Consider the following 14,299-nt stretch of genomic DNA (forward strand, 5'->3'; position numbering starts at 1 on the left):
AGGTTTAGTCCTCAGCCTGTGGCACTGTTGGAAAGTGGTAGAACACTTAGGAAGTGGGGCCTAGTGGGAGGAAGTTAGGACATTGGGATCTTGCCCTTGAAGGCGATATTGTGAAGCCACTCTCTTCCTCTTTCTTTCTCTTTGTTTCCTGGATACCATGAGGTGAGCAGTTTTGCTCTTCTACATGTTCCCTGTCATAATTTTTGCCTTATCACAGGTTCAAAACCAATAGTGGAAACTGACCATGGACTGAAACCTCAAACTGTAAGCCAAAATAAACCTTTCCTTCGTATAGGTTGATTTTCTCAGGTAGTTTGTCACAGCACTTGAAGACTGAGTAACATACCCCCTTCACATATACACACACATTGGCTATTCCTCCTGGTCTATTTCTTGTCTTTTTGTTTCTTAATATCTTTTTTTCTCACACAAATCTTTGTAACAGATTTATTCATAATTGCCAAATCTTGAAACCAACTAATTGGTTTTTCAGTAAGTGAATGGATAAACAAACTGGCACGTCTATATACAATGGAGTATTATTATCTCATAACTTGAACACAAATCTACATAGTAGCTTTATTTATAATAGCCACATATTGGAAACAACCCAAACATCCATTAATAACAGAATGGATTTTGAATATGTGCTATATAATGCAACCTCTCAGCAATATAAACAAACCATTGACACATGCAACAAGATGGGTTAACCTTAAGATAGCTATAGTTTGTGAAAAAAGTCAAAGCCCCACTCTCAAAAAAGTACATACCATTGTATATATACACCACAGTTTCTTTATCCACTCATCAATTGAGGGGCATCTAGCTTGGTTCCACAATCTGGCTATTGTGAATTGAGTAGCTATCAACATTGATGTGGCTGGAGGAAGGAGGGACTGTATAGAGGGAAAAGAGGGGTGGGAAAGGTGGAGGGGAAGGAAAAAATAACAGAATGAATCAAACACCATTACCCTATGTAAATGTATGATTACACAAATGGTATGCCTCTACTTCATGTACAGAGAAACAAGATGTATCCCATTTTTTTACAATAAAATAAATAAAATAAATTTTTAAAAAAGTATATACCATGATTTCATTTGTAAAATCCTACAAAATTCTTGCTTTGTTTTGTGCATGTGGAAGAGTTAGGAAGGACAGGTAGGATTATGAAAAGACAAAAAGAATATTTTTGTTGGGTTGGATATATTCAGTAACTTATGATTGTTTCACAGCTGTATGTGCATGCTTTAACAACACACATTTTATACTTTACATATTTTCAGTGTATTGCATGTTAATCATACTTCATTACAATCATAAAGTCATAAACAACATGTTTCCTCATAAAAATCCCCTATCGAATATTTTTCATGGAAAATGAGATCTACCAATTATTTTGGCTGTCCTATATCCATTTCTCAATTTAGGAGAGTAATGCCTGCCTCAATGCCATCAAAAACTAGAGAACAACGTTCTTACCCATCTCAGTCACTAAGAATGCTGACGGGATCAGAGACACCCTATCCTCCTTCTGTCAGTTCTGCCGTCTCCACCTGTGCAGTGATGACTATGAAGTCAATAGCCCAGGGAGGGGGTGGGGTACAGAAACCCACAAATCTTTACTTACTCTGTTGGTAGCTTTGGCCACAGGAAATATAAATATCTAAAGACTGAGAATTTTCATACATCCTCATTCCACACAGTCATAATCACATGGGCATTTGTGTAGAATCTGTTAGAATGTACAAATCTTTCACTTGCCACAGTTACTCTGCTTCAATATTTCAGTGTTTCTGTACCAATTATGATTTCTGCCTTTCCCTGTAGGTTTTAAAAGTCAATAGCATTTGTCCATGGGGTCCTGGATATCAAATACTGGCTTTTGTATGGGTCCAGGAGATGGTAATTCCTCCACAGTGCTGGAGAATGTGACATGCAGGGTACCTGACTCATGTTGCTTCTAGAAGCCTGGGAGATTTTCATACAATTATGTCCTCCTCAGAATGAACACTGGGATCACAAAAAATCCTTGCATTCAGGCACATAAAACTCTTTGGTCTTTCCTAGCAGGCCTATGGCAACAGGGTACATTAAGTAAACTAGACTAAGAACTGTTCTCTGCATTCCTGTAGTCCCCTCTGAGGCAAATAAAAGTTGTGTCCACAAAAGGTGTTCTTGCTGGGCTTGATGGTGCATGCCTGTAATCCCAGGGACTCAGGAGGCTGAGGCAGAAGGTTCTCAAATTCAAAGCCATCCTCAGCAACTTAGGGAGGCCTACATAACTTAGCAAGACCCTGTCTCAAAATAAAAAATACAAAGGGCTGGGGATGTGACTCAGTAGTTGAGCATCCCTGGGTTCAATCCCTAGTACAAAACAAACAAACAAAAGGTGTTCCTTTATGTTGTAGAAACAAATATTTTTTTCTCAATTCATTCCACAAAGTAAATGAGCAAAGAGTAAAGAATGATGAAGTGCCTTTATCACTGTATAAAACAGCAGAATGGTACAGATAGTTGCAATGTTGAGTGATTTGGTTGGAGGAAAAGTAAGTCCTGGCTATTACGTTCACAACCAACATTGTCGATGAAGGGAAAACTTGTCTCAAAATCCTCAGCAGACCCTGACTCAGATCCTAAGGTGAGGGGAGAAGTGAGGACCTGCAGCGACCCAGAACACTCATGATTTCCTGTAGGGAATAAGAGAGCAAGTTGAGTCTGCCTTCCTAGAGCAGAATTATATGATTGACATCCTACCTGCTAGCAATAAGATGGCTTCTGCCATAGGCACTGGACGTGTTCATAACTGGAGTCATGAACAGGTTAGAAACTCCAATGCACCTCCAATGTGTGAGGAAATCTTCACACATATGTGTGCTTATTGTAAATCTGCCCAGAGTGGATGTAAGGTGGGCAAGATTCACAGGCAGGCTGATGGTTCCCTCCCAAATGGTACTTAACGGAGCTTTTATCTGATGAAAGCAATATTATTTGAAAAAGAAAATAGCAAATTTTCTGCATTCATAAGACCTTTCTCAAGTGTGACCTTTTTGCTGCTAAACGTATTTAAGAGATGCAGCTAAAGGGTCACCAAACTGTTACACACAAGTCCTTTCCCCAATGTGTGCTTTCTGAAACTGCACAAGATGGAATCTTCTGCTATAGGCTCTCCCACATTCACTGCAGGACTAAGACCTTTCTCCAGTGTGAACTCTCTGGTGTACAATGAGTTTGGAGCTATGTCTGAAGAATTTCCCACATTCTTCACACTTACAAGGCCTTTCACTGGTGTGGATTTTCTGATGTTTCACAAGTATGCCTTTGCAGCTGAAGGCTTTCCCACATTTTGCTGCATACATAAGACTCTGCTCCTATGAACTCTCCAATATTTAATGTGGCTGGATTTATGGCTAAAGAATTTCCTACATTCCATGCATGCATAGAGCCTTGCCCCAGTATGAATTCCCCAGTACTCAATAAGGTGAGAGTTTGACTAAAGAATTTCCCACATTCACTACACTCATAAAGCCTTTCTCTGGTGTGAACTCACTGGTGCTAAACAAAGCTAAAGATCCTCCTGTGATCACTGCAAGTATAATGTCGTTTTCCATGGTGAATTTCTGGTGTATTTTTAGGTGGGACAAGTGAACAAAGACCTTTCCACACTCCTTACACTTGAAATATTTCTCCACTGAATTTTTCTGTGATTTAAAAGAGTTGACTTCTTGAATCCATTTGTACCTGGTAGACATTTCAAGGGGCTCACCTCAGTATGAGTTATCTATTGAGAAAAATGAAAGTGTTCAGGAAGGTTTTTAATCATCTCCCCAAATGTAAACCATCTGTTCATTATGGTCTCCTTGGTGTTTCCTGGTACTGGAACTTTGTGGGAGAGACTTCAGGCTCTTGGTCCTTTTGTATGGACTCAGTGGTCTGGTGCTGGAAGAGGCCAAAGATGTCTGGCAAGTTTGTCTCTTCTTCCCTGCATGAAATGGGTGTCCCTGATGTGTGGACTGTACAGCTCTTCACAAATGAGGTCCCTGCACACTGAATCCCTCTGAAGGGATTCTCTCCACACTGGCTTCTGGGGCTAGTAAAATTTTGCACTAAACAGAATCTTCTCCCACGTGGCCCAGGTGTCCAGATCTCTGGTGTCCAGTCAGGAGCAAAATCTTTCAAGAGTGGGCCACACATTTCATATGGGTAGGCTTTCTGGATGAAGAGACTTGACTCAGGAGGTCGCACCTCTGAGTTTTTTTACTGAAATGTTCTACACAAGAAATGTCTACCCATTATCCTCATCATACTAACAACCAAGCATGGCTACCAGTACAAAGTTCTCCTGCACTACATCACAATTCAGGAATCTCTGAGCCCCTTCAAGAAGTTCCTACTCCTCCCAGGAGAAGTTCACAAATACATCCTCCAAGGTCACGTAGTCCTCTTTATCCACAACTCTGGGTCAGACATCATCAGTGATATTACATTAAGTTCCTCCCTCTTGCCCACAGTTCTCGGCCTAAGCCGAGTCCATCTGCGCAGACAAGACGCAGCCTCAGGCCGAACCGTGAGGTGACAAGCGGCAAACTGTGCAGGCCCAGCAGAACCCCAACCTCCGCCCTGATGGTGGTTCTGGCTGCTGCCCCCATGCTGCGCTTCAACATGCCTAGGGCAAACAAGGACAAGGGCCTCCGTGATGAGGTCTGGGGTCCTTGCACTGCAGGCCCTGTCACCCACCACCATGCCCCTGTGGGCCCCGCAGAGCCGCTGGGAAGAGCACCCGACCCTTAATGATATCTTTTGAAGAGAAAAAAATTTTAATTTTGAAGAAGTCCAGTTTAACACATCTTTTACTTTTATAGTTAGTGCTTATGTGTCACGTGTCCTAGTAGGAAATCTTTATGCTCATTAAAGTTGTCAAGGTTTTTCTATTTTTCCCCCCTAAAGCTTTATAACTTTGCCTCTTATCTTCAGTCTGTGATCTCTTTTCAGATAAAAGTTTCTGTATGATATACCGATTGATCCAGCACCATTTGTTGCAAAACCTTTCTTTCTCCCAGTGGATTGCCTGAAAGTCTTTATCAAAAATCAATGATCTCTCGTGCTTAGCATGTGTGAGACCCTGAGTTCAATCCCAGCACCTCCCAAACCAATACTCTGGATGTCCCCTCCTGGCCAGAATGGAATAACAGAGAGGAAATTTGTCTTTTTGCTGAGAATGGACAAGGTGGATGAGGTGATGGCTTTAGGACACTGGATATCAGACATTGATGGACAGGGAGCCCCAAGAAAAGGAAAACAAATGAGATGAATCCTATAACTACCTCACCTTGCTGTCTTTGGCAGGCTCTGGCAAAGGATTGGGAGCCCTGTGGACCCCAGAGCTGAGGTACCAGGGTGGGACATCAAGGCTTTTGGAGTTTATAGGAGAAGGTAGGAGAGAAGAGAGAACTACATAGAAAGAGAGCTCAAGAAATTTACAGAGGTTCCACTTGAGCATTTAGCCAATTGCTGGTTTACATGTGCATATGGAGATGCAGACCTTAGCTCAGGAAAGACCCATCGAAAGGACAAGAGGTAACAGTCTGGCACTGAGAGAGGGTTAGGAATGATGCCTGTACCCTTCATCTAGACTAGAAAATGATATGACTCATGGAGCACTTGTAAGTGCACAGAGGGGTCTTCCTTCAGAAGTGAGAAATGATTTGAGCTCTGTTCCAATCCCACCTAATAAATCTTAAAAGCAAGGACTGGAAGAAGCTAGTTTTTAAAGATTTGAATCTAGAATGTCCCCCTGAAAGGCTCATGTATTGAAAGCATGGTTCCCAATACCACAAGATTCAGAGGTGGGGTTTTTAGACAACAATTGGGTCATGAGGGCTCTGACCCACTTGGTGGATTAATCCACTGATAGCTGAATGGACTACTAGGAGGTAGAGACCTCATTGGAGGAAGTGGGTCACTGGGGGGCCATGCTACAAACTTAAAAAAAAAAACCACCATAGTACTAAAATATGCATTATATATTATGTAATATGTGAAATATATAATATCGTATATATAATAGTAATGTAAAAGAAGAATGCTTTAAGTGGGCTCATCAAAAGCTTTGATGGAGCTGAAGAGACAAAGTGAATTTTAAGACAGGAAAACACAAAAAGCAAAAAAAAAAAAGAAAAAAGAAAGAAAGGTGGGTGGATATATCTAGAGCAAAGCATCTAAGATCTTTGAGGCAATATCAGTAGTGCAACATGTGTAATTGGAATGCAAGAAATAAAAGAAAGGAGCAGAATAAGTAGTTGAAGTAGTGACTGAAACATGTCCCAAACTGCACACCAGATCCAAGAAGCTCAGAGAAAATTGAGCAGGAAAACACCCCCAAATCCACATTTAGAAAAGGATAGTCAAACTACTGACAACCAAAGATAAAACATTGATTGCAACCAGAGAGGAGAAAAAGACACATTATGAGTAACATGGTGAAAGAGGAAGCCACAGACCTTGTTCTGTCCCCCACGGAGACACCAACTTGACAATATAGGGTTCGAAGCCTGTATGAGACTCTGGGAATGAGAAGTTACAGTACTGCAAGGAAGAACAAAGCCAAGAACAGACACATGGAAACAGTTAAGAAAACCATTGCATTTCACCAGTGATAGTCCTCCTGCCAGGCCAGCACAGCTCAGAACAACTGGGGGATAAAAACAAATAACAAAAACAAAACAAAAGGACACCCAACTGGAGGCTGCTCCCTTGGGAGGGAAAGAGATGAGTGGAACATACATCCAGCATTTTGAAGAGGCTGCCTGGGCACTGACTTCCGTCTTGTCTGACACAAGGTACTGACACAGGGAACTGGAATATTTTACCTGAGGGCTGATGAAAACAAAGAGCTCCGGTGTGTCGCGGCACCCGAGGACCTGCAGTATAGCAAATAGACACCAGAGGGAGCAAGAGGTTACGAGCTTCTGAAAAACCAGAGAACCATTTAAACTGAAATTATATTACACAAGGCAAGAGTAGATGCATCCCGGAAAAGATGGGTGCGACTCACATAATCTCTAGCCAGGCGCAATGGTGAAGATCTCCCCCTGTATTAAGTCAGTCTGTATAGACTGGGGGAAGTGGATGTTTCTCTTCATATGTTCAAATCCTAGCAAAGAAAGCAAGGCATAAGAACCAGGGAAACAGCCCAGTTAAAAGAGCTCAAATACATGGAGAATGAAAGTGTGGTGGAGGGTGGAGAAGATGGGAATGAACTCTAACAAATCTAATGTTTGACACTAGGAGGATTATTAATAGTAATGTATTATATTCAGGATTTTTGCTAATGAAGAGAGTACAATCTCTCTTGCTACTGGTGGGAAAATGGGTAACTATGTGAGATGATGGACAATGTTAACTTCTTTTTTTTTAACTTCTTCATATATATATATATATATATATATATTTGACTCATGAAAAATGTAGCACCTCATTCCCACTCCGGCTGAAAGTCCCAGTACAACTTTTGACTTCCCCAAAACTTGAATGATAAATAGCCTGGTGTTGATTGGAAGCCTAATGTGAACAGTCAGTTAACAGGTATTTTGTATGTCATATGTATTATATATGGTGAAAACTACACCAAAACCAGGAGAGATCCCTTTTTACTGGGATAGGCAATTTGCTGGGGAGTGGTGACCATGTCATAAGGATTTTAAGTGAATATTTGCAATATTTGAGCTCACTGCCCTTGCAACAGGAGGTAGCCAAGCTATCACTGTAGTACAGGATGTACTACAGCTAATTTCATGCCATTATGATTTAATACTGCATCTTTACATTTGTTTCCATCTTCTCTACCCTGTGACTGGCACTGTGTACTGTCTGTGTGGGTAAGTTTTGATAAATTTTAACTTTCTATAATAGATTTGTGGGTATTTTATGATAATAAGTGATAAAATAGACTATTATCAACATCTACTTTATACATTTATTACACTTGTTTTTCCTAATTTTTTTTTTTCAATACTTCCAGGCTATGGGGTTTGTCTGGCAGATTTTTCAAATTGTTGCAAATCTCCAAAAAGTCAAAAAAAAAAAAAAAAAAAAGAAACAATAAAACCAGTCACATTTAATTGGACCCACACAGATCAAACCCATATTGCTGAAGGGTTAGCTGCACTGTATGATCTCAATCATATCTATAGTCTAAAAAATCCATAAGAAGAAGATAGTAGAAGAGTAGTTACCAGGGTGGGGGATTAGGGGACAGTGTGAAAGAAATGGAGAGTGGTCAATGGATATAAAGTTTCAGTTATGTGAGACAAATAAATTCCAGAAATCTTACTTGCAGTATGGGGACTATAGTTAATACTACTGTATTATATCCTCGAGATCTGCTCCGAGAATAAGTCTTATTAAGTGTTCTCACTCCCCACACACAAATGGTCACCATGTGAAGAGATGATTATGATAATTTGACTGAGTAATCAGTTCACTATAGTATCTGAAAATATCACATTGCACCCCTTAAATATTGCAATTAAAAATAAGTTAATAGCAAGGCCCTCACCAACTCAGCAAGATCTGTCTCTAAGTAAAATATAAAAAATGGGTGGGGATGTGGTTCAGGGGTTAAGCACCCCTGGTTTCAATCTCTGGTACTAAAAAATGAAATAAAAAAAAGTTAGAGTGAATCTTTTTATTTCTTTTTATGTCTGAATGACATTTCACTATACATGCGTATATACACATATATTTATGCCATATTTTGTTTATACACTCATCTATTGAGTCGTTTCTATCTTTTGGCTAAGATGAATGATGCTGTTGTAAGCATTAGTATACATGTATCTGAATCTGTGCATTCAATTCTTTTGGGTGTGTTACCTACCAGTGGAGCTGCTGTGTCATATAGCAATCATGATACTCTGGGTTTGGAATGTCCACCCAAGGTCCAGGCTTGGTCTCCAGCATGGCTGTATTGGGAATTGGCAGACACTTTAAAAGGTAAAGCATAGTAGGAGGTGTCTGGGTCACTAGGAAAACGTCCCCAAAGGGGATTGTGAATTCTCAGTCTCTCTCATTTTCTTTTGATCCTTGACCATGAGGAGAGAGGCTTTGTGCAATGATTTGTTATCCACCATCTTGTGCTGCCTTGCCATAGGCTTAAATGTGACAGTGCTGCTTCATCATGGACTGGAACCTCCAAAACTGTGAGTCCACATAAACCTTTTCTAAGTTGATTATCTCGAATGTTGGTTAGAGTGGCAGACAGCTGGCTAACACAGTGATTCTCTATTCTCTATTTCACTTTTTGAGACTCCATCAAAATGTTTTTAAACCATTTTTCATTCCCATCAGCAAAGCCCTGATTTCCAGTTCCTGTCCCCAGTAATACATGCTATTTTGTTTTTTTTATGTATTTATTTATTTATTTTAAATTTATTTTTATTGTGAACAAATGGGATACATGTTGTTTCTGTTTGTACATGGAGTAACAGCATGACCATTTGCATATTCATATATTTACATAGAGTAATGATGTTTGATTCATTCTGTTATTTTTTCCTCCCACCCCTCTTTTCCCTCTATACAGTCCCTCCATCCTCCATTCTTGACCCCCTCCCACCCCCCATTATGTGTCATCATTCGCTTATCAGTGAGATCATTCGTCTTTTGGATTTTTGAGATTGCCTTATCTCACTTAGCATGATATTCTCCAATTTCATCCATTTGCCGGCAAATGCCATAATTTTATCATTCTTTATGGCTGAGTAATATTCCATTGTATATATATATCACAGTTTCTTTATCCATTCATCAATTGAAGGGCATCTAGGTTGGTTCCACAATCTGGCTATTGTGAATTGAGCAGCTATGAACATTGATGTGGCTGTATCTCTGCACTATGCTGATTTTAAGTCCATTGGGTATAGGCCGAGGAGTGGGATAGCTGGGTCAAATGGTAGGTTCATTCCAAGCTTTCTAAGGAATCTCCACACTGCTTTCCAGAGTGGCTGCACTAATTTGCAACCCCACCAGCAATGTATGAGTGTACCTTTCCCCCACATCCGCTCCAACACCTATTGTTGCTTGTATTCTTGATAATCGCCATTCTTATTGGGGTGAGATGGAATCTCAGTGTAGTTTTGATTTGCATTTCTCTTATTAATAAAGATGGTGAACAATTTTTTTCATATGTTTGTTGATTGCTTGTAGATCTTCTTCTGTGAAGTGTCTGTTCATTTCCTTAGCCCATTTGTTGATTGGATTATTTGTATTCTTCGTGTAGAGTTTTTTGAGTTCTTTATATATTCTGGAAATTAGTGCTCTATCTGAAGTATGATTGGCAAAGATATTCTCCCCCTCTGTAGGCTCTCTCTTCACATTGCTGATAGTTTCCTTTGCTGAGAGAAAGCTTTTTAGCTTGAATCTATCCCAGTTATTGATTCTTGCTTTTTTTTCTTGTGCTATGGGAGTCCTGTTAAGGAAGTCTGATCCTAAGTCAACAAGTTGAAGATTTGGACCTACTTTTCCTTCTATGAGATGCAGGGTCTCTGGTCTGATTCTGAGGTCCTTGAGCCATTGTGAGTTGATTTTGTGCAGGGTGAGAGATAGGGGTTTAGTTTCATTCTGTTGCATGTGGATTTCCAGTTTTCCCAGCACCATTTGTTGAAGAGGCTATCTTTTCTGCATTGCATATTTTTGGCCCCTTTGTCTAGTATTAGAAAATTGTATTTATTTGCGTTTGTGTCCATGTCTTCTATTCTGTACCATTGATCTACCTGTCTATTTTGGTGCCAATACCATGCCATTTTTGTTACTATTGCTTTGTAGTATAGTTGAAGTTCTGGTATTGCGATACCCGCTGCTTCGCTCTTTCTGCTGAGGATTGCTTTAGCTATTCCGGGTTTCTTATTCTTCCAGATGAATTTCATGATTGCTTGCTCTATTTCTGTAAGGTACATCATTGGGATTTTAATTGGAATTGCATTGAATCTGTATAGCACTTTTGGCACTATTAATTTTGACAATATTAATTCTGCCTGTCCAAGAACATGGGAGATCTTTCCATCTTCTAAGGTCTTCCTCAATTTCTTTCTTTAATGTTTTGTAGTTTTCATTGTAGAGATCATTTACCTCTTTGGTTAAATTGATTCCCAAGTATTTTTTTTTTTTTTGAGGCTATTGCAAATGGAGTTGTTTTCCTCATTTCCCTTTCAGATGTTTCATCATTTGTGTATAAAAATGCTTTAGATTTATGCGTGTTGATTTTATAGCCTGCTATTTTGCTGAATTCATTGATGAGGTCTACAAGTTTTCTGGAGGAAGTTTTTGGATCCTCTAAATATAGAATCATGTCATCAGCAAATAGTTACAGCTTAAGTTCCTCTTTTCCTATTTGTATCCCTTTAGTTTCTTTGGTCTGCCTAATTGCTCTAGCTAGAGTTTTGAGGACAATGTTGAATAGAAGTGGTGAAAGAGGACACCCCTGTCTTGTTCCCGTTTTTAAAGGGAATGGTTTCAGTTTTTCTCCATTAAGAATGATGTTGGCCATGGGCTTAGCATAAATAGCCTTTACAATGTTCAGGTAAGTTCCTACTACCCCTATTTTTTCTAGTGTTTTGAGCATGAAGGGGTGTTGTATTTTGTCGAACGCTTTTTCTGTGTCAATTGATATAACCATATGATTCTTATTCTTTTTTTTTTTTTCCAAGGAAGGTAATACCTTTACTAAGTTACAAAACTTTGGCAAATCAATACAGTACTCTTTAATACAATAAAATATTATTTATGTTGAAGTCACATATTAGACTTAGTGATGATTTTCACTCCAAAAATATCATTTAAGTACCAAATCAAAACACTGTGGGTTTTTAGCAGAGCAAGTTATTTTATACAATTTAATGTCTTTCAACACTATACAATTCCTCCTTTTAGAGTCAGTTCCCCCACGCAGGCTGTTCTAGTCTGTATTAGCAAGGTGAGTGTGTAGGGGCTCTGCTTGCTGGTCCAAAGTCAGGTACAGTTCCAATGTCTGAAAAGTGTTAAAATTCTATTTTAAGGAGACACAATGTTAACGCCAATTTCTCCCAAGTACTTTTTTAAAAAACTGCTAAATTTTCACATAAATACTAGAACCCTAGAAATTAGTCATTTCAAGCCACACTAACCTCAGATGATCCCTTGGATTTTAGAAGCCCTGTATCTTTTTGTTTTGATCAAGTCACATAGCCTTACTCCAGATTATTAAAAAAAAAATTCTAACTAAAATATAGTTATAATTTTTAAATAACAAATAAATACACTGTCTGCTTGGAGATTCCTGGGGACCTGATGTTCTATATCGACTTTTATCATTTCTCTACAAATGCCGCCGCCGCCATTGGTGTCCTAATGCTTCCTCTTGCTGAAGCTGTCAACTGTTCAATTTCAGCATTTAATTTATGTATTACCCATTCCATTGCTTCTCGGCCTTTACTAGCATTAGAAGATATCGTGCTTGCCATCAACCCTTCCAGGTAACTGCTAAGGCTGACTCCCTGCACACAGATGATGGCTTCCTGCGTCAAAATAGTCTTTTCTGGGTCTTGAGGATGTGGTTTGTATATAAGTCTCTCATCCACTGAAACCATATTTGTAAAGGAAATATTAGTAGATTTAAGTTCCATTGTTTTCTCTACAGGATCAACTACAGAATGTTCTTGCACATATGGTTTGGTTCTTGCTGAACCAATAAGAGACTTCACGATGGACGGCAGTCCCCACTCTGTGCTGAGAAGTCTGTGGCTGTGCAGCTTTCCAGAGGGATCTACATGCCTGTCCAGCACATCAACTCCAACCACACTCGGGTTCATAGGGTTTGGGTATTTCTGCATAGCAGCTGTTGTAACAGTTTCCCATGGGTGGTCGAAGACATGCTCTGAGGTCCAGATCTTCATGGTGCGGAGGCCCGAGCCCTGTCGGGAAGACTCTGGGGGACAATGAGGCACTGAGGCACACAGCCCCGCCCCACCCGCACCCAGCGGCAGCGCAGCGTGCAGGCGCCGAGGACATCCCGATGCGTGGCCTTGCGCCCCATCCCAGCCCGGGCCAGGCCTCAGCGCCGCGCGGGCCCCGCCCACTGCGGGTGCAGCGCGTTGGCGCCATGATTCTTATTCTTAAGTCTATTGACAGGATGGATTACGTTTATTGATTTACGAATGTTGAACCATCCTTGCATTCCAGGGATGAACCCCACTTGATCATGGTGCACGATTTTCTTAATATGTTTTTGGATACGGTTTGCCAATATTTTGTTAAGGACCTTTGCATCTATATTCATCAAGGATATTGGTCTAAAATTTTCTTCCCTTGATGTGTCTTTGCCAGGTTTGGGTATGAGGGTGATATTAGCCTCAGAGAATGAGTTTGGTAGGGTACCCTCCTTTTCTATTTCCTGGAATACTTTGAGAAGTATTGGAATGAGTTCTTCTTTGAAGGTCTTGTAGAACTCGGCTGAGAATCCGTCTGGTCCTGGGCTTTTCTTGGATGGTAGGTTTTTTAATGGCTTCTTCTATTTCACTGCTTGATATTGATCTGTTTAAATTGTGTATGTCCTCCTGGTTCAGTTTGGGAGGAGCATATGTCTCTAGAAATTTGTCAATGTCTTCAGTAGTTTCTATTTGTTGGAATACAGATTTTCAAAGTAGCTTCTCATTATGTTATGTATCTCGGTGGTGTCTGTCGTGATATTTTCTTTTTCATCACAAATTTTAGTAATTTGAGTTTTGTCTCTCCTTCTCTTTGTTAGTATGGCTAAGGGTTTGTCTATTTTGTTTACTTTTTCAAAGAACCAACTTTTTGTTATGTCAATTTTTGAATAGTTTCTTTTGTTTCAATTTCATTGATTTCAGCTCTGATTTTAATTATTTCCTGTATTCTATTACTTTTGCTGTTATTCTGTTCTTCTTTTTCTAGGGCGTTGAGATGTAATGTTAGGTCATTTAGTTGTTGACTTTTCATTCTTTTCTGGAATGCGCTCCATGCAATGAATTTTCCTCTTATTACCGCTTTCATAGTGTCCCAGATATTTTGATATGTTGTATCATGATTCTCATTGACCTCTAGGAATATTTTTTATCTCCTCTCTGATGTTTTCTGTTATCCATGTTTCATTCAATAGCATATTATTTAGTCTCCAGGTGCTGGAGTAATTTCTGTTTTTTATTTTGTCATTGATTTCTACTCTCAGTCCATTATGATCTGATAGAACACAAGGCAGTATCTCTATTTTTTTGCATTTCCTAAGGGCTGCTTTGTGGCATAA

General features: G+C 39.7%; 1 protein-coding gene across 1 annotated transcript; it reads right to left on the bottom strand.

Annotated features, from left to right (window-relative positions):
- Positions 1–11,706: 11,706 nt before the first annotated feature.
- LOC306664037 (PRELI domain containing protein 3B-like) lies at positions 11,707–12,932 on the bottom strand (the record flags this gene model as incomplete). Its single annotated transcript, XM_079144712.1, has 1 exon — positions 11,707–12,932. One exon carries the CDS (start codon positions 12,930–12,932, stop codon positions 12,348–12,350), a length of 585 nt encoding a protein of 194 aa, XP_079000838.1. The 3' UTR covers positions 11,707–12,347.
- Positions 12,933–14,299: the final 1,367 nt, after the last annotated feature.

This window comes from Sciurus vulgaris (assembly GCF_902686455.1).
Source record: "Sciurus vulgaris genome assembly, chromosome: 6".
Taxonomy (NCBI): domain Eukaryota; kingdom Metazoa; phylum Chordata; class Mammalia; order Rodentia; family Sciuridae; genus Sciurus; species Sciurus vulgaris.